The sequence below is a fragment of the Pygoscelis adeliae genome, unplaced genomic scaffold (genome assembly GCF_000699105.1).
Source record: "Pygoscelis adeliae isolate BGI_AS28 unplaced genomic scaffold, ASM69910v1 Scaffold141, whole genome shotgun sequence".
In the NCBI taxonomy this organism is placed as follows: Eukaryota; Metazoa; Chordata; class Aves; order Sphenisciformes; family Spheniscidae; genus Pygoscelis; species Pygoscelis adeliae.
The window spans coordinates 392,165-410,443 of NW_008824231.1; the positions used below are offsets into that span (position 1 = coordinate 392,165).

General features: G+C 40.8%; 1 protein-coding gene across 2 annotated transcripts in view; it reads right to left on the reverse strand.

Moving 5' to 3' along the window:
• NOX4 (NADPH oxidase 4) overlaps positions 1–18,279 on the reverse strand; it is a 99,856-nt gene that overhangs the window by 5,853 nt on the left and 75,724 nt on the right. Inside the window, exons 12-14 of one of the 2 annotated variants that reach the window (XM_009334832.1) lie at positions 5,776–5,895; positions 2,206–2,314; positions 1,554–1,622 (exon numbers count right to left, since the gene is read on the reverse strand). In XM_009334832.1, coding sequence (XP_009333107.1) covers positions 1,554–1,622; positions 2,206–2,314; positions 5,776–5,895 — 298 coding nt within the window. The remainder of the gene's footprint in view (positions 1–1,553; positions 1,623–2,205; positions 2,315–5,775; positions 5,896–18,279) is intronic. The other variant, XM_009334834.1, reaches the window with a different exon arrangement.

Genomic DNA, 18,279 nt, shown 5'->3' on the forward strand with positions numbered 1-18,279 from the left:
CCCAGATGGACCCCAACCCATTCCAGCAGTGCTAACTCACCAGCGTTCTGATAAGGTCAAATGCCCTTCCATTGGAGGGCATTCCCTTTCTTTGGTTTTCTCTCCTAATGCAATAGAAAGGCAGAGGGAAGTTACATCTTATCTTAGGCTACCAGATTCACTCCACTGCTGAATGACCTGAAACATTGCTCATACCAGTGCAAACACAGAGCCTTGGCTAACTCATCGTCTGTTGGCTTTTTATATTCAAGAGGCATTTGCTGAAGGATGGGCTTGGCTCCCTGTTGTCATACAGGCATGCTCTGTCTGAGCAAAGGGAGCATGAAGCAAAACTGCCCTAATTTTGGTAGCAGTCAGCACTTCGGACTAACATCAGTGAACACAGAAGCTGTATGGCAATGGAGAGTTGAGTTTAACTCACCCTTGAGAAATCATGAGCAGCATTATCTTTCATGCCACTTTTGTTCAACAGTCACAAAAGAAAAGTGACTTTAAAGAAAGACTTAAAAAAGTTGACTTAAATAAATTCAGTAGCTGCTTGATACACATTATTAGAAAACTTGCTTTGAATTGTCTGTCATTACAATCTTGCTGTGTCATTGCAATGCAGTCCTGCTTCAGGTTTTAATTTTAACCTAAAAATTGCATACCAGGTTCATCAATTAGGTATTTTCAAGCACCCCATTCCAATTGACATACGTCATCCAGGCATTAAATCTGTGGAGTACTGTTCGTAACTACTATAGCTATCGCATCATTTAGACTATCAGACAGTGTTCCTACCAGAGCTGTGAATGTTATGCTGTCTCCACCTGATACCAGGCAGATCAAAATCCTTTGAGCATGGTTTATCACTGCATTTCATGCTTTGTAGTAATTGTTAGGCTTGGTTCTGGGCCCGCTGCAGTCAATGGAAAGCTTCCAGATGCAGCAGGGTAAAGAACGAGGCCTAGGCTCATGTGCTAAATAATGTAATATGAAGATCATAAGCGTAAATAGCTATGGGAGATGCCAAGATCTGAGGAGTTAGCCCAGCTTTGGGGTTGGTAATACATGACAATTGACAGTTCAGTGTAATTTCCAGTCTTATACATCATGACTTTTGTAACTTCTGCCTATATTTGAGGCGAAGAAATCCAAAGCTTCTAAAAATAGCTAGTTTCTCTCAAAATATTTATTTGAAAAGAGGATTTGAGCTTGCAAGCTCCTAGAACTATTCTGTTTTGATTCTTAGCCCAGAAATGATGCAGATTTCCCATAAAACACAGCCAACTGTCTGGTCCGTGGCCTGGCCTGGAAGGACCTTTCCTAGAAAAGGAAGATATGGACTTCTGCCCACATCTAATCAAGTTAAGGCTACTAGACTAGATTCTCTTAATGCTGGAGGGACGGACTTGCTCTCTTGCCCTAGTAATGAATCAGTCACTTGAGTTTATGGCCTCATTTCCTGTTTTTACCATCTGCAGCAATTCCCTTTTGCCTTTGACTGACAGTTTGCATTGTCTACTACCCCAAAGTCTAGTTCAATTTACAAACAGCATTTAGCCACATACCTGTATTCCATCTGTTTGACTGAGGTACAGCTGGATGTTTATATAGTCTGGTCTATTCTCCTGCCAAAGCTGGGAGGATGATAAAAACAGCTAGTGAAAAAATATCCCTTCTCTTAATGTAAGCGTAAAGTCCCATGTGCCTACTATCCTGAGAGACTTGGGTTTCAGCAACAGTGAAGTAAGCTTTTTAGTGAAGAAGATACACTTGCATAGGACGCCTTCGTGCACTCCAGAATGTTGCATATCATGCTGTGTACAAAATATTATTGTAGGAAGCTACACTGCTATTAAAATCTACCTGAAATTGTAGATGCCGCTCCCTTCTCAATCTGTCTACTAGCCAAATGTCTAAAGGCCACTCAGACTCCCCAACCTGCACATTCTTCTTCCATCTCATAAATTTCACAGATAAGTGTCCAGACTATTGGTACATGGCAACATTGTGCAATGAAATACTGGTGACAGATACTCAAACTGTTTTGTGCAGCTCCAAGAATAAATGGAGCCTGGGTCAGGTAGCCCAAGCAGAAGTACTGCTGGAACTTGCTTATTTTGAGCAAGGCTGCCTTTCTCTATAGCGTGCCAGTTGTGTGGTGTGGATATACGCTGCATTTATTAATTCGTCAGTATCCCTCCAAGCAATACCCATTACCTTGTCATGCAACATACAGAGCAGATCTGCAAACCAGCGGAAAGATTCAATGTCCCTGCACACCCAAATGAAGTAGAGTCTTCTGAGCTTGTAGCATTTCCAGCCGTCACTTGAAAATAAAATGTTTGGGTAATTAAAAATTATCATTTAAAAAGGAAACATTAATTAAGATGCTTTTTATTCATTAGTGGAAATGTGAATTTCCATTAGAAGCTAACTGCTAAGTTGTTCTTCATCCTATGATACAGCAGACACTGAAATGACCAATGCAGCCTATTATGATGATCCTGAGAACATTAAATTAGCACCCTTCACAGGTACTGTTTCCACATTAGGAAGTTGTCAGCTATACAGATGATTTGGGCAGCAAATATGAATTCATGCATCATCATCAAACTTTTATTTCAAAGCAAAGCAGACATTCTAAGTTCAAGTGTATTATGTCAATTCTTTATTAGGTTTATAAAGCGACCCATAAGAGGAACATATTGACAAATGCAATAATGTCAGGACTTAATTCGGCCTTTATATGCGAGAGGCTCTGGTTGATTATAATTAATACTCTAGCAAAATCACAAAGACCAAATCAAATCAGAGCTCCACTGTGTTGGGAACTGTGTGATATATTACAGTCCTCAGAAAATGCTGGTGGGGAAAGTGCAGTCACGGGCAGATTCTGGCATTGCATTTAGAAAAGCAGGACTCTCATGTCAGATTTCTTATGCAAATAAAACACAAATATAGCACAAAGGAAGGACTGGAATGAACTGGGAAAGAAAACAGAAGTGAAAAAAATCCTGATGATTAACAAGTTCAAACAAAAAACAAATATCCAGGAAGTATCTTCTTAGTTAGCCAATTCTGTTTTCTGTTGTTCTGATCACTGAAATAGCCAGTGTACAAATTGTTTCCTCCTTTTCCTCCTAAAATAATTCCAGATAGAGAAGGCTGTCAACTTCAAATGCTAGTCCGGAGCCAACCCCAGTCAAAAAGTTTCACGATACACCTCACCATATCCATTGCGCATTATTTCAAACTCTAGGGTTGCTGGCGTATCCATCAAGGGTATTGCGTTAATAGATCTACCTAAGTGATGACTCCAATCACTGTCTTACCTCCCCATACCCCTAACCTCCACTGTAAGCCCGAGGAGCAAGGATGGAGACATTCTCAGCAGCATGTAGGGGCTGAGAACTCACCTTTTGTGTAAACTTCCCACAGAGAGAAAAAAAGTGCTCTAAGACTGGAGAGTACAGTGTCTTTCAAGTCCTGATTTCAGCTTTTTTATTTGTAAACTGTTGACCTGCAGAGCAGGATTTCCTCCATCTTTTTCTGACTGCCTATACTAGACAAGCGCTTAGGAAGGGTCACAATCTGGTCAGATGTGACAAGATAACTATAAGCAGTAGCAAAGAAACGACGTGCCTTTCACCATAAAAAAGGATAAAAGAAGAGAAAAATGCAAGGCATTTTGTATTGAACTGCTGTAGCTCAGTAACAAAACACCACTCTCAGTGATGGAACATTGCAGCTGGACAAAGAGGCTGGACTGCAAGACTTCATGAAACAAGTCAAGCATAGATTTAAAATAGCACCTCAGACACCTATGCTTGGGTCTACCTCCAGCAAGATATATTATGCAATAAAGGTGCAATTCCCCATTACAACCAAATCCACACGTATAAAACACTTCTTGTGTGTTTCTCTGTTACCACTGCCCATAATAACAGCCATTATTTACAGACCCTTCTGCATGAAAGCCACTAGCTTTCCTTAATGTAAATTATATTTTCTTAAAAATAGGGCATAGGGTTCAACAGCTAAGTGGAGGGAAGGGCAGGAGCAGGAATTAAATTGTGTACATACAATAGGAACACGACTGAGCAGGAAACGAATGACTACATCAACAGGCTTCTGATCTCCCCCAGACCTGCATGTCCTTGGCACAACAGGACTGGCCCCGCTGCTCTGCAGCATTGGCATCATAAGGCAGTTTGCATGTTCACACCTGCCAATTTCTGCTTCTAAGCCAGGGCAAAGACAACAGGCAGCTCATCCACTAAACCAGTGCTTTGTTGATGTTTAACTACTGAGAAGGAAAGCAGGCTTAGACGGTTACTTCTTCCCAGAATCACAGAATGATTCCCCTGTATAATGTTACAGTGCACAAGGGCAAGATTGGCTACAAAGACAGGTTATGGGATTGGCTGCTTGGAAGCCCATTTATGGCTTTATCCAGATAAATGAACATTGCAAAAGCTTTTGGACACTAACCTTCTATGGCAATGTCTATGCAAGTTCCTACAGCCTCCGACAACACACCGATAGAGGCAAACACCTCGTTACCTGCTGTTGGCCCATCATTATCATATGTGACCTTTTTGCTAAGCACTGTCAAGGATAGTCCATCATGAGGAAAATGGTCATCTTATCCACCTGGGTCCCAGGATTTCAGCAAAAACATACCCTCTTTTTGAAAGGATGATCAATACACTCTCAGGAAAAGAAAATGAGGGAGCCCAAGATGGTCTTTGAGGGCTGCAGCACTATGAGACAGGCAGGGCTGATAATCTTCAGAAGCGCTCAGCACTGTCAGGTACAGCACAGATCAAGGACAGAAGAACATGCATAGCATCTAAATTCCAGGCTTTAACTTCACTTTGGAATTAGAGCTGGCCATTGGCATGTTCATCTTGGAACAAATGCTTGAGCTGTGCATTGTAAAACCCTCCCAAAGCCAGCTAGCCTTTCAACACTTCAGGGAAGGTTTGCTGCTTTGGTTGGCTGTTTATACAGTGCCTATGAAACAGGGGTGCTTAACCTGTGACTGGAGCTCTTAGCCAATAATCTAGCAAAAAAAAAAAAAAATCAATAGCAATCATAAAAGCAAGCCTATTTCACACAGCATAAGATTTGGTGGGAACCATGTTGCAAATGTGACAGAGAAACAAGAGATGCAAGGTTTGGTCTGAATAGAATGTCAAAGGCTTTAAATTTAAAAAAAAGAGAGAGAAACAAGAAAAAAAAGTAAAGAAAAAGGCATACCTAAAATTTAAACTTTTCAAATGGAGTTAAACATCCGAATGCTATCTGAATCCAAGTTGATCCCTTTCACTTACAACCTTAAGCTTACACATTTACAGAAGTCAAACAGACCAGGAAAGCTGGCCCTGCGTTTCCAGCAGAAAGACTATCACGACTTCCTGACTCTCAAAAACTCACTATCATAGTCCATAGCCTCATCTAAGCTGGGACTAGGGGAACAAGTCTAGCTGAAGGGCTGTGACTGCATTAATCACAGGTGAGGCTGGTGGCAGGATATAAGGTTAGTGACACTGTCCCAGCTCAGGTGCATTACTGGCACAACTCTGCCACAACTCTTTGGGTTACAAAGCCTGTATGAGATGATTTGTGCTCTTCAGGGGACATCCCAGTCCTCTACCACTCTCCAAGGAATCATTCACTTACGTTATGCTAACGGAAGTTTTTAAATATTCTGAAAGTCTTTCTGACATGCACTACTATGACAAACTGGGGGGAAATGGCTTTAAAAGGCTTAAGCTCACTTACAGCAGTGTGTTGAGTACTGATGCAAATGGTGTAACTCCAATACCTCCAGCCACGCAGAGGCTGACCTCATAGTTCAGGGATTCCTCAAAGGGACTTCCAAAAGGTCCATCCACATACAGTCTGCAGAAAAAGCAAAAAGACCACTTTTAGAGAAAGATGCTAAAATCAGAGAAGAGAGGAAAAGAAAAGCGGGCTGGAATTAACATCCTACGAAAATTTTGTTTCAGTTTTTTATTAGTCTTGGGATGCAGAATATGAAAACCTTTTTCCTGGAAAGCTTTATGTGGAGAGAAACCAACATACAAGTGGTATGAAAAACTGTTATAGGAAGTCTCTTGGCACATTCCATGATTAGACAAGCCATTTCTTAATCAAGCAGGTGGAGGTGACTAAATTATGACTGTCCTCTGTGTCTGCTATTAGAGGGCAAAGAAAGTGCTGCACTAGAAACAGTAACAACTTGGTGGGTCATAAGCAGGAAGAGATTTTGGCTAGCCCTGCCTAGGAGGTTCACCTCTTGAACATAAGAAACAGCTGAGATGGACAAAGGGGTACCAAAATATTTTTCGTGGCTTCTCATAATGCTTTTCAAGGGCCTCCAGGGAATAAAGAAGAGGAGACACATATCCATCCTGCAGTGAGCAAGAGGAACGAATTAACATCTACCTGCTCCTTCACTTCATATCCAGACCCCTGGGAATGTGATCTATCCCAATCATACAGGATATCTGAAGAGACGGGAAAACCACTGAGTTTACCTCTTTGACTCATGCCTCTCATTCTTACAGTAGTTTTGTCTACCTGTTTTTAAAGATCATTTAGGAGACTGAGTCCCATTTCCAACCCATTTTTAATATTTCAGATACTGCTGGAAAGTCAGTTGACTATAATTTAAAAATGGGCTTTTAGGCATTTTAAAAAATTTGATGTCCAAACCTTTCCTACCCTGCTGAAAGTCTGACCAAGGTCATCCATAGATAGCTCAAAATTTATTGGCTGTAATATCTCTAGTAAGATTCACATACCCCCTATTCTACTTATGGAATACCAACCGCATACCTTACTTCAGTAACATATTCACCTTTAGAAGCTATTATGAAGAGAACTTGAACGGTACATTTAGTCAGGGTTCATTCTGTGTATGAATGGCTCACTGGATCACCACATTTTAGGTAACTGGTGAATACAGGAAAGCGTGGTGGGCCCAGCACTGCACTCAGCAGCTCAGTGACTAGTTATTTGGTTGCAGCTAGGTTGACTAACATCAACCTTTGGCCTGAGGCCACACAAAAGTTCCAACATGTATATTTTTATACACACGGACATACTGGTAGTATTATGCAACCAAGCTAGGCATACTATTTGTCTAGTAAAAGGGTATAAGCTTCTCCTTTATACCATCAGCCAGAGAATTAAAGGCAGAGGAGATGTCTCTTTTCCCACACAAAGTCTTCCAACCCTCATCTGATTCTTTCCTTTTGAGGGCTGGATCTTAGCCATAACTTAAGATCTCAGTCTGATCTCATTTCTTTTAGTTTTGTGGTCTGACCCTTGGCATCTTAGCAGTCAAGACAACATCTTGTCTGGGTGTCTTTGGCCAATATGGTCTTTTCTAGGAAATTTCTCCCAGACCTCTGCTATTGCTGACATCTTGATGCCTCATATGTTAGGCTCCTTCTTCTACAGTCTCTTATCTAAACACAGATAAGTACCTACATTCTGATGGATCTGGAGGCAAACAGGGTGATCCTTAACTATACCCTGTCTTACAAGTTCCTTTCTTGACTCTTGGTGTCCTACCTGGAGAGAAAGGGAGAAGACACTGGGCCCACCACAGCCATCATCAGAAAGCATTGGAAGTGCTGGCAGTAGACATTTTTAAATAATCAAAATTCCTCACTGATATTCATAACTAATCAATCTGCAACCCAAATATGCTTATTCTTATTTCTGTCTTTGTATTCTGAAGTCACTACAGTATTCTACAGATGTTCTTTTGGAGAATCTCAAAGCTTTTTAATGTCAGGTATGTTAGTACCAGCATGATGAGAATACTAGTAAAACAAATTCACTCCTTACTTAGGACAGATAAATTCTTTTGCACAACGGGGCCAAGAAAAACTTAACTGGACATGCACATAAATATAAACAGAACTTTAAGTATCTTCTCATTAAATGTTTCCTGTTACATAACACTTTATACCCCGTTTGCTAAACAAGGGTTTATTTTCCACTAAAGAAATGATACCACTGCTGGTGCAGAGCGCAGCAGCAGCTGCTTCAAGAGATCTTCTAAATGTTGCACTATTATTTGTCTGAGGAGGTAAAGGAGCATCTCTTATTTAAATAAGCAACAGGGAAAATGTAGAGAAGCAGGTCATTACTCTGAAATGAATCTGGTCCAGGCGACATTTTGAGAGAACTCCACAAATGTTATGGGTCTCAAATGTATATCTCAACAGAGATCTAATTTTGGGATGTGTAGGGCAAAAAGAAAAAAAAATTACCGGACAATAAAGACCAGCAACTGAAGTCCACTGTCATTCCTGGCATAACTGTTATACATATGTTACCCTAATCAGATCCTGTCTAGCTGGTGAAATCTGGAGAATCACTCCTAAAGGTATGAAGGGCATAAGCACAGGCCTGAGGGAAATTCCTTGCATTTTGCACAAGCAGCACTAACTTTCATTTGGATATACGGACTTAAAGCCAACATTTTAGGGGAAAAACACATGCAGACAAAACAAAAGCAAACTAGCAAAGGAGATTTTTCCACAAATTACTACAGTGGATGTGACAATAGTCATATACTTTAAGGGTGACACTTAGCAGAATTGCACTTAAGTCTATTTGAGGACTATCTGAATTATGTACGTGTGTCTGATCTCAGAAGGGACTAAGCAATTCCTGGGAAGTCCGAGTGCCACTGAATACCGCTGACATGATCAGGAGTTCAAACATGCAAAACTAGATCTGGTCACCGCAAATCAGTCAAACACGGTGCATAATTCCATGCCAGAAATTCAAGAAACAACCTTCAATTAAATATGTGTTTTGGTCAGATTGCTCCAGTTTGTGGCCCATTAGCCCCATCTGGCCTGCAAAATATTTCTGTCTGCCCACTGTGTCTTCCTCTGAGGGAGTAAGGAGCAGTTGTTTGGACAGCAAATGCAGTCAGAGGAGCCAAGAGCCTCCTACTGTGTCTGCATGTGGCCCAGCACAGAACAGCCAGAAGTTACCGCTTCCAACTGTGAGAAAGAGAAATGGGGGAAAAGCTGGAGAAATATTGCTACTGCATTAACCCACTCCACAAGACTGCCTGAAAATACTGATTCCAAGGATAACATGATCTCCCTGGAAGATTTTGTTGGATGTCATAAACATGCACTATTTAATCCCATTTTACTATGGGGATAATTTATAACTAAAAGAAATGTGACTCTGATGCCCTGATGGAGGTGGTCTGTTAGGAATTGATTCTTCTTTTATCCAAGTCATTGGAAGAAAAAAAACCCCTCCTGATGCTGTATCAAACAGTGCAGTGATGAACAGAGCAGCGATTCAGTCATGGACTTCTGCAGATATTATGCAACTTTCACTTCCTGTCAACATGTTCCTCCTTTCATTTGGTAGTACTGAAAAGTTTTGCATAAAAGCAGTTCGTTATTGCAAATGAAATCCCACAGTGTTCAATAAAAAGACAGACAAGCTAAGGAGGGTAAGATGACTTTTTGTTTCTTGAGTTGCACCCCAAATATATCACACTACCATGCTATGCTTTCCTATCCTCCCAGCTTTAATTTAATTAACATGAAGGAAGGGAATGGAATTTTACTGAAAGTTTAGAAATTCCCCCTTCAGGCAAACTTATTCAAATAACGAGTTGTTCTTTTCACATGTATTCATTTCCAGTCTTAGGAGTGCTCTCAGTTATGCTGGCACAATTTCTTAGCTCACAAACAGAAAAGAAGCTCCTCAAAGCAGAATATATCACAAAAAATAGCAGAGCACATTATTAAAAAGCATCTTACAGATAGCAGGTGAACATATTTTCTATTTAAAGCACACATATGCTGCAGTACAGCGGTACAGAAATATCCCAGCAAGCACCAAGACAGCTTGTTCCAGTGTTGGGCAATGCAACTGCACTAACATGGGGCTATCCCTAAACCAAGGGACACTGTCTCAGGGACACAGGCAGCTGTACTGCTTTTGAGACCAAAGTTATTATCTTCCATAAGGAACTACACAGTGATGTGTGGAGACACCTGTCCACATCTCTGTCGGACTTGGACCGCAGTGCCATGCTCTACTGCAGGGTGCAGGTGCCCTTAGAAAAGTTTAATGCTTATCTTGTACCTGACTACCCAACTGTAAATGCTGATTATTATACCGTAGCTTTTTTCCCAGGCTCTTTGGGAGCTACTGTGATACATTATCAGGGGTATCAGTGGAATTACAGATGGATAGGGGTGTTAATTCAAGAGCTTGTAGGAAATTTTAATTAAAGAAGTATCAGAATTCGCAAGCTGAACAAAATGCTTGGATATGAAGTACTGCATAGAGCACAGAAAGTGAAGTCCTAGTCTAACTGAAGTTTGTGGCAAAACTCTTACCAATGTCAACAGAGTAAGGATTTCACTGAGCAGTATGAGATTTTATATCCTTGGAGCCGTATTCAGTTTGTTACTAAGACCCAGATGTAGGTATCTTTATGTGAGCATACTGAGTAAGTCCCCAGTACAGTCAAAAGAGATGTAGTCAATACAGTTAATGGAGCCCAGAGAGAGATTCAGGATGTGATGAATTGCTCTCTATGTCTACAGACTGTACTGGCTCAATTAACAGGAACTTAGAGATCGGTGTCCCTCTGGAACAGCTGAAGGCCAAGCAGAACTAAAATGGCATTAGACACCTATCCTGAGGCATCTGAATCCAGACCCAGATCTCCACTGAGAAAACTGGAGCTCAGATACCTAGCTCACACACAGACACCTACATTTAGGCGTCTTTGGCTGGAGCTGAATCCCTCCCTTGATATCCTATGAAAAGCCCAAGTCATTGACTTCAATAGGTTTTGGATAAAGTTCTCCAAAATCAAAATAAAATCAAGTAAACAACCCTCCTCTCACACTCGTTCTTCTCTTTAAATTGTCCTACTAAAACCACAGCTCAGTACTGCCATGATGGATACAGCCTGAGAACTCCAAGGAACCGACTGTCTGATGCCTGCAACAGTCTCCTTACGCTCTTCTGCTGCTGCAACTCTTATGCACCAGAGAGATGCCATCACCTCCCTCTGGTAACCCACAATACCAGCCTCCACCCCCACGTGATAAATATTCAAACAAGTGCCTTCATGTTCCTCCCACACTGCCCTTCATGCCTGGGAGGAAATCTCTGTAAACATCTGCAGAGCTATTTCATTATCTCCCTCCAAATTCCTTCTTGAGACTCCTCTTTCCTCTAATATCTGAAAAAACAATAAACCAGAAGTTGACAGTAGTTAGGCTGCCGATGCGCTTGCTGTAGCTCAGTCATATTCTGGCCCAGTACTGTCTCACTGTTTCCCTGAATTTTGCTGTCTGATTGTATCCATCTGTTGTCTCCTGTTCTTCTAGTTTAAGATGGTTTGGTCAGGACAGCCTCTCTGCTGTGTGATTGCGTGTATCAGGATGGCTTCCTGATGCATGACTGGTTCTTCAGGGCACTAGGATAATACAGACAAATGAAGAATTACTGGAAACCATCCAAATCTGAAACTTGTCTCAGAGGTAATCTTTCATATGGTAGGCTTGCAGAAAGCAAAACTGACTACAGAAGTGTTCCAGACCACTTTGGAGTCCAAGGCTCAATTCACAGTTTTCAGTAAAAACCTAGCTACAACAAATTACATGATTTCATTTTTCAAAGAAGCTGCACTTATCACTATCGAAGATTTCCAAATCTTTTCTGCAGCAAAAATCAAGACAGCCACTTCATCTTTTGAAGTCAACATATGACACCATGTCATTATTTAAACCTCAATTAGTAAGTGTACACTCTGACACTATTTTTCCAGAGGGCTTGTGATTATTGACAGCATTTCAGTACTGACAGCCTCTTACAGACAAAGAACCACCACTGAACAAAGCACGTCATCCTTGGTTTGTATGGGTTTCCGAAACTACAATGGCTTTCAAGGTTTAAAAGTGTAACAAAATGTGACATCTGGCATGTGAGATCAGAGATTCCCATGTGTTCTCCTGACATTGTGAAGGATGATGTTTTCATTAAAGACAACAGCAGCCCCTTAGACAAGTAAGCCTGCAAAACCCAGTGGGTCCAATTAACTTTATATACTATTTTGCACAAGATTGCAGTGTGTTATGATTCCAATTCAGACTTCATTAGGCATCCTCTCCTTTTTTTAACAGCTCGTTTAATTTCTGATTGATTATTCATATTTTTTCCTTTCAACTTCAAACATATTGTTACAATATGTACTAGAGCTTGTAGAAGTTTCCTTCTCTCTTCTACAGAAGTTGCTTCCTCTATCAGTTGGCGAAACGTCCAATTATAACAATGTAGATGGCTCAAAAGCCTATAGAATCAATCAGCATCAGATTTTTTTCTCATAGAAACATGCCAAATTATCATTATTTTTAAAATTCTAGAAAAGCCATTGGTTTTAGTACATCTCAGTTCCATTTATTTCTCCCTGGCTGGGCAAAACAAAACAAAATCACCCGTTCTTCAGCTTATTATACTCTCAAGGGCCCAGAGATGACTGAAGAAGAATTTCCATTTCTACATCATCCTTAGCAAGAGAAAATACATTGAAGGCATGATGACAAGAGCAAGAAATTGGAAAAGCAGAGCAGGCACCTACATTTTCACAGATAAGGCTCTTTCTGTTAACCCTGAACTGAGATCCATGGTTTTCTATGAGACACAGTACAGGTTCAAGGAGAAGAAGATCCCACTGGAGTAGGCTGGAACACTACAGCAGCAAAAGTTGTACAATTACCGATGCAGAGCTAGACTGGCAACAGAGGAGTGAGGAGGACAGTGGAAGAGGGAAGAATCTCGTAACTATGAAAGAAAATTTCAAAAAAGCATAGAGATAGAACTTCCACTGAAGGCAACAGAAAACAGACTTGCACAACTGACAGACACCCTTGTAAGCATGGTTCTTCCTTGTTCAGGACTCCTACAGCAATCTGAAGGTAATCTCTCTGACCAAGTTAATTTTCCTCAGAATTGGATAAAACTGTCTAAATATTGCCTAAAGTATTTATGGAGAGCCCATATTTCTTATTACTCATTGCTAACTATCATGGGAGAGAAGCAACAGTTTAGACCATTCACTTCATTAAAAAGGTCTGTAAAACCACTATGACAACTACAATCAAGTATAATTATGTATTCAGACAACTTTGTTCTCTGAAAGTACATGTACTTTCTGTACTAAATTCTTAGGTCAATATTCTTAATTAATGTTGTATTAATTCTTCTCCATGGCAGCCTTTTTACTGTCATTTTTATAAAATCATTCCAAAATGTATTCCTTTGATTAAAGATCACACATGATTTAATTTTATTATAACAAGAAATCCAATTTTCCACTTATTTCCTTACCAATTACAGTATCTATTTTGTGAAGTGCCTTGCCTCTCTGTAAACTTGCCTCCTACCAATTTTGCCTCAGCTAATAAAGTAAGAGTATTTGTAATGACTGCACCACCTATTGTAACTCACCTTTTGAAAATTTAGTTTATTACATCATTAAATGACAAGATGCTGCAGATCAGCAACCACAAATAGGTTGAGCGTGTTGGCCATGTTTCTCCACAATTCATTCACTGGCACAGTAGTTATCTGTCCATCTCACTGCAAACAGTATTTCTGCTTTAGAGTAATCCATTTCCATATTTGACCTTTTGTCTCTTTCAATATTTACAGGACGCTTTTTCTTGCCTATACTGTTCCCTTTGGTCGTCATCTCAGAGTTGCCATCTAGCAGACGGCACGGCTCCTTCTCACAAGCAGTTCCAATACTAGCACTGAGCCCTCTTCCTCACGTGGTAAATTATACTCACTAAGACAGGATAACCCACGTCCCCATGTCAGTGAAAATACCTGCAGCATCAGTACGTCAGGGTACTATGGGAAACCTGAAGCAACTGAAGCATACTGATGCAACTGGACTGCAGATTTCAGATGCCAATTCAAGTTTTTCACACCTCTAATTATTACATATTAACCAGCACTGGAGGTCTAATGCAGTTCCCTCAGCCAGGGTTTGGGTATTTTCAAATTAAGTGAAAAGTCTACACGGGAGTTTAGGATTCAGGAAAGCCTGACAGTTAGTACATAGATGAGATGTAGTAGTCCCCCACCCTCGGCAGCTGCTTTGCATTTACAAATATACTTGGGGGGGCATATTATACCAAAGGTCAAAATACTTCTTTTGATAGAGTAGACTGGGGGAAGAAGATGACCACTCTAACTAGACATCCACGCTGCCAGTAGGCTTTCTCGGTCAAGCTCCAATACACCTTAGGGCTGGGGAAAGAAAAGTTGGCACCTGCTGACAAATCCCGAGAATGACAAGTGCAGAAATTAAAATCCTAGCTAGGTATCCGCAGAAACAAAAGGGGAGGAAAGAAGAAGCTGATGAGAGCGCTGGAAGATGTGGTTGGCAGCAGATCAATCTGAAGACAAGGCCAGGCATATCATGATCTGCTCCAAAGGCAGCCCTTTCAGGCTCTTTGGACTAGACTAAGTAGAGATGAAGAATTCAAAATGAAGAGAATAAGAGGAAAAAAACAAAGAAGGACAAATTGCACAACAAATTCTGCAGTTGGAATGAAGTAGTCAATCCTGCAATAAAACAGGATCCTCAATATACAGTAAACCTAAGCACAAATATGCCACCTAAAATGTAATACCCCCCCCCCAAATTTGCCATGTCTCATTGCTGACTCTTTTCTGTCTTAAGGTGTACGTCTGGGTAACCAAAGTGACTTAGTCTAGTCACAAGCCCATCTTTTTTCTGGAAAACTCTCTTTGTAAGGAAATGTCTCTCACAACTACACTTCCTTTAAGGAAAGGTGCTCTCCATGAGCCTCACAACCAGTGAATGTGCCTACAGGAGTAGGTTCCCTTCAGGGCAGCTTCATGAAGCAAATAATTACTGGCTTGGGGGGTTGTAAAATATCTTTGCTTGAACTTAGCTGCCAGGAAGCCTAGAAGGAAATTCTCTAAAAATTGCTCAGACAGTTGAGGAGTGACATCTGCAAGATAATGAGAAGGCAACTTCAAATGGCTTTCAGATGTTCAGTGATGGTCGGACAAGCTCATTTCCTTAGGCAGACAGCCTCTTATCTGGAAAGGGATATAGAAAACTGGCAAGGCCAAAATGGAAAGAAAGAACACCTGCTAGAGTAAACGCTAGAGTAAACCATACATAGTTGCAGTAAAATGGCAGATTAAGGATGAGATCATCCAACTTGGCGAAGGAATTTCTGAAGTCAACATAAGCCTATAGATGAGTTTGCATATAGATTCACAGGCAGAAGCTTATCAAGCTACCAGAGAATATACTGCATTACATCATAGATGAGCTCAATCCAGCCCTGACCATCTTGACCTCTTCATTGTTTTTCTCTGAATATGCTCCAACTTCTTATTGCAAGTTCTGTTTTTTAGAGTGAACGGCCCATTATTGTCTGCACTGTTCCAATTTCAGTCCTGCCAAGGCTCTATATAATGGCATCATTATTCAGAGGTGGTAGTGTCATTATTACTACCTTTCTAGACATACAAAGATGCCTCTGTACAGCCCTCTGGCTTCTTGGGTTATTCAAAATAAAGAATTTTTCATCCCTTGAATTTTTAAATTCCTTCAAGCTCTTACCTTTCTATGTGCTGTAAGAGTATCCATGATAACAGAGCGCGCCTTATTTTTAGCATTTCTCTGAGTTTTAAGAAGCTGAGAGGGAACAGGTGACCCCGAACAAGACAGATGAGCAGGTGACTAGGTGAGAGACAGAGAGAGAGGGGACTAGTGTTTAAGTACTTCAAATGTGTAATTCCTCTCACAACCCTTCCCACCCTTATTTTTCATAAAAATCCTGAGGGTTACAACCCACTGGGTGCGAAACACTGCTGTAAGGCAAGGTGACTGTAAGGCACTGAAGGGAACAGAGGCTGGACATGGCAGCAGAATACATCTGGCACAGAGTCAGGGTCTAAGCCAAAGGGGCTTTTCCTGTAGGTCCAATACCAGTTCCTATTGACCAGGCTCCCTGAAGCTGCTCTGTATATAGAGAAACCACACTGTGTGTGACTGGTCTTGTCATTCTAGAGAGACACAGCAAATCTTGACTCGTGAGACTTCTTGCATAAAATCAGTGTCCTGCAGCTCCACACTGGTCAAGCTGATCCCCGTCATGCTCGTTGTCATTCTGAAACGCAGATCACAGGACTGTGCCTCAGGTCTGACCCCAAATACCAGTTTTGATTCGTCAGAGAGGAAGAGAAGTCCGGCCTTTTAATCCCATCTCCCTCATGCTGATCCACTGTCATTTCCAGAATGTCATTTACATCCTCAGCTATGCTCTTCTTTTTGGTGAAACCAGGTAGCAACACTTTCTCAGACCTCCCCTCCGCAAGAGTGGGAATGCTTAATTTAATAGGTTTAATACTCTGATACATGCAGACAAAAGACTGTTATAAAGTGCCATGTATGATCCTAACATTTCCCCCACCCCATGTCACTGTTTCTTCTTTGATGATGATAATTTTTCTCTTGGTGAACTGTCTGACATTTCTGCCTATTCCAATTCATCTTCCTTTTCTTCCACCCACCTCCTGAAATTTGCCAGATCATTCAGAAATTTCGATCCAACTGCTCTGAAATATACAATCCTCCCTGGCCCAATATCATCGGAGGATTTAATTAACTTGGTATTTACATCTCCCTCCTTGTCATTCATTACTTGATATATTGAAAAGAACAAGTCCCAAGATGAATTACTGAATATTTGATACCTCACCCCTCTTAAAACTGTCTGCTTAAGAACTATTTGCTGCTTGCCACCTGTCAGCACTGACTTTTTAATTTTTTCTTTTTTTCTTTTTAATACACGGTGCTGTATTTTTATTTAGACAATACTTTGCTAAATTCTCTATGGAAAAAAAATATCTGATTCCAGGACAAATCAAATGGCAAAAATGCCACTGAATTCCATGATACCAGGATTTAGTTCTACAGGACTGAAAGGTATATTGTCAAGTAGATATCCACTATACAGGTGGATATATATACCAAGTCTACTTTTTACTATTTATCCCGCTGTGGTACCTATATTTGCAAGTAAATACACCAGGACATGGGAAGTACACATTGGATGAAATCCCAGTTCTCTAGGTTTTGTGTATCTACAAAAGCTCATTTTTTGAAGAACTCACTCTGTAGCTATCAGCTGTGTTCAGTGGTTTAGGTGTTCCACATACCATTTACTTTCTTTCTCTTTAAGTGTTCCCTTAACAATTGTAATTTAAACAAACTGTAAAGTAAATATTGGACTGACACCTGAATACTTTCTGGTTGTTCCTTTCTGCGATTGTGAAACTGCATTTATGTTTTTCCTAATGGTTGCATTCATCAACCATTTGCTAAACCACCACCACGTATTTCTAATGTTATCACTGCTACATTTTGGAGAACAAGTCTGATGAGGAGCAAGTAAATATTGGACTGACACCTGAATACTTTCTGGTTGTTCCTTTCTGCGATTGTGAAACTGCATTTATGTTTTTCCTAATGGTTGCATTCATCAACCATTTGCTAAACCACCACCACGTATTTCTAATGTTATCACTGCTACATTTTGGAGAACAAGTCTGATGAGGAGCAGCTGAGGGAACTGGGGTTGTTTAGCCTGGAGAAAAGGAGGCTCAGGGGAGACCTCATCGCTCTCTACAACTACCTGAAAGGAGGTTGTAGCGAGGTGTGTGTCAGTCTCTTCTCCCAAGTAACTGGCGATAGGACGAGAGGAAATGGCCTCAAGTTGCGCCAGGGGAGGTTTAGATTGGACATGAGGAAAAATTTCTTTACTGAAAGAGTGGCTAAACATTGGAAGAGGCTGCCCAGGGAAGTGGTTGGGTCACCATCCCTGGAGGTATTTAAAAGACGTGTAGATGAGGCGCTTAGGGACATGGTTTAGTGGGCATGGTGGTGTTGGGTTGACAGTTGGACTCGATGATCTTAGAGGTCTTTTCCAACCTTAATGATTCTCTGATTCTATGGTATCATGCCATGAATAACTTCTATGGGAGAGATGAGAGTATTCCATCTGTAGCACAATGCAAATGCAGCACTGCTGGTGGAAATTCAGCTACAAATTATTGTCATGCAATGTTCAATAGGCCTTTTCTCAGAAAAGAGGTGTACAGAGGACAGCCGTATAGCAGAGACCAAATGGTGACTCCCAGTAAGTTAAAGTTTTTTTT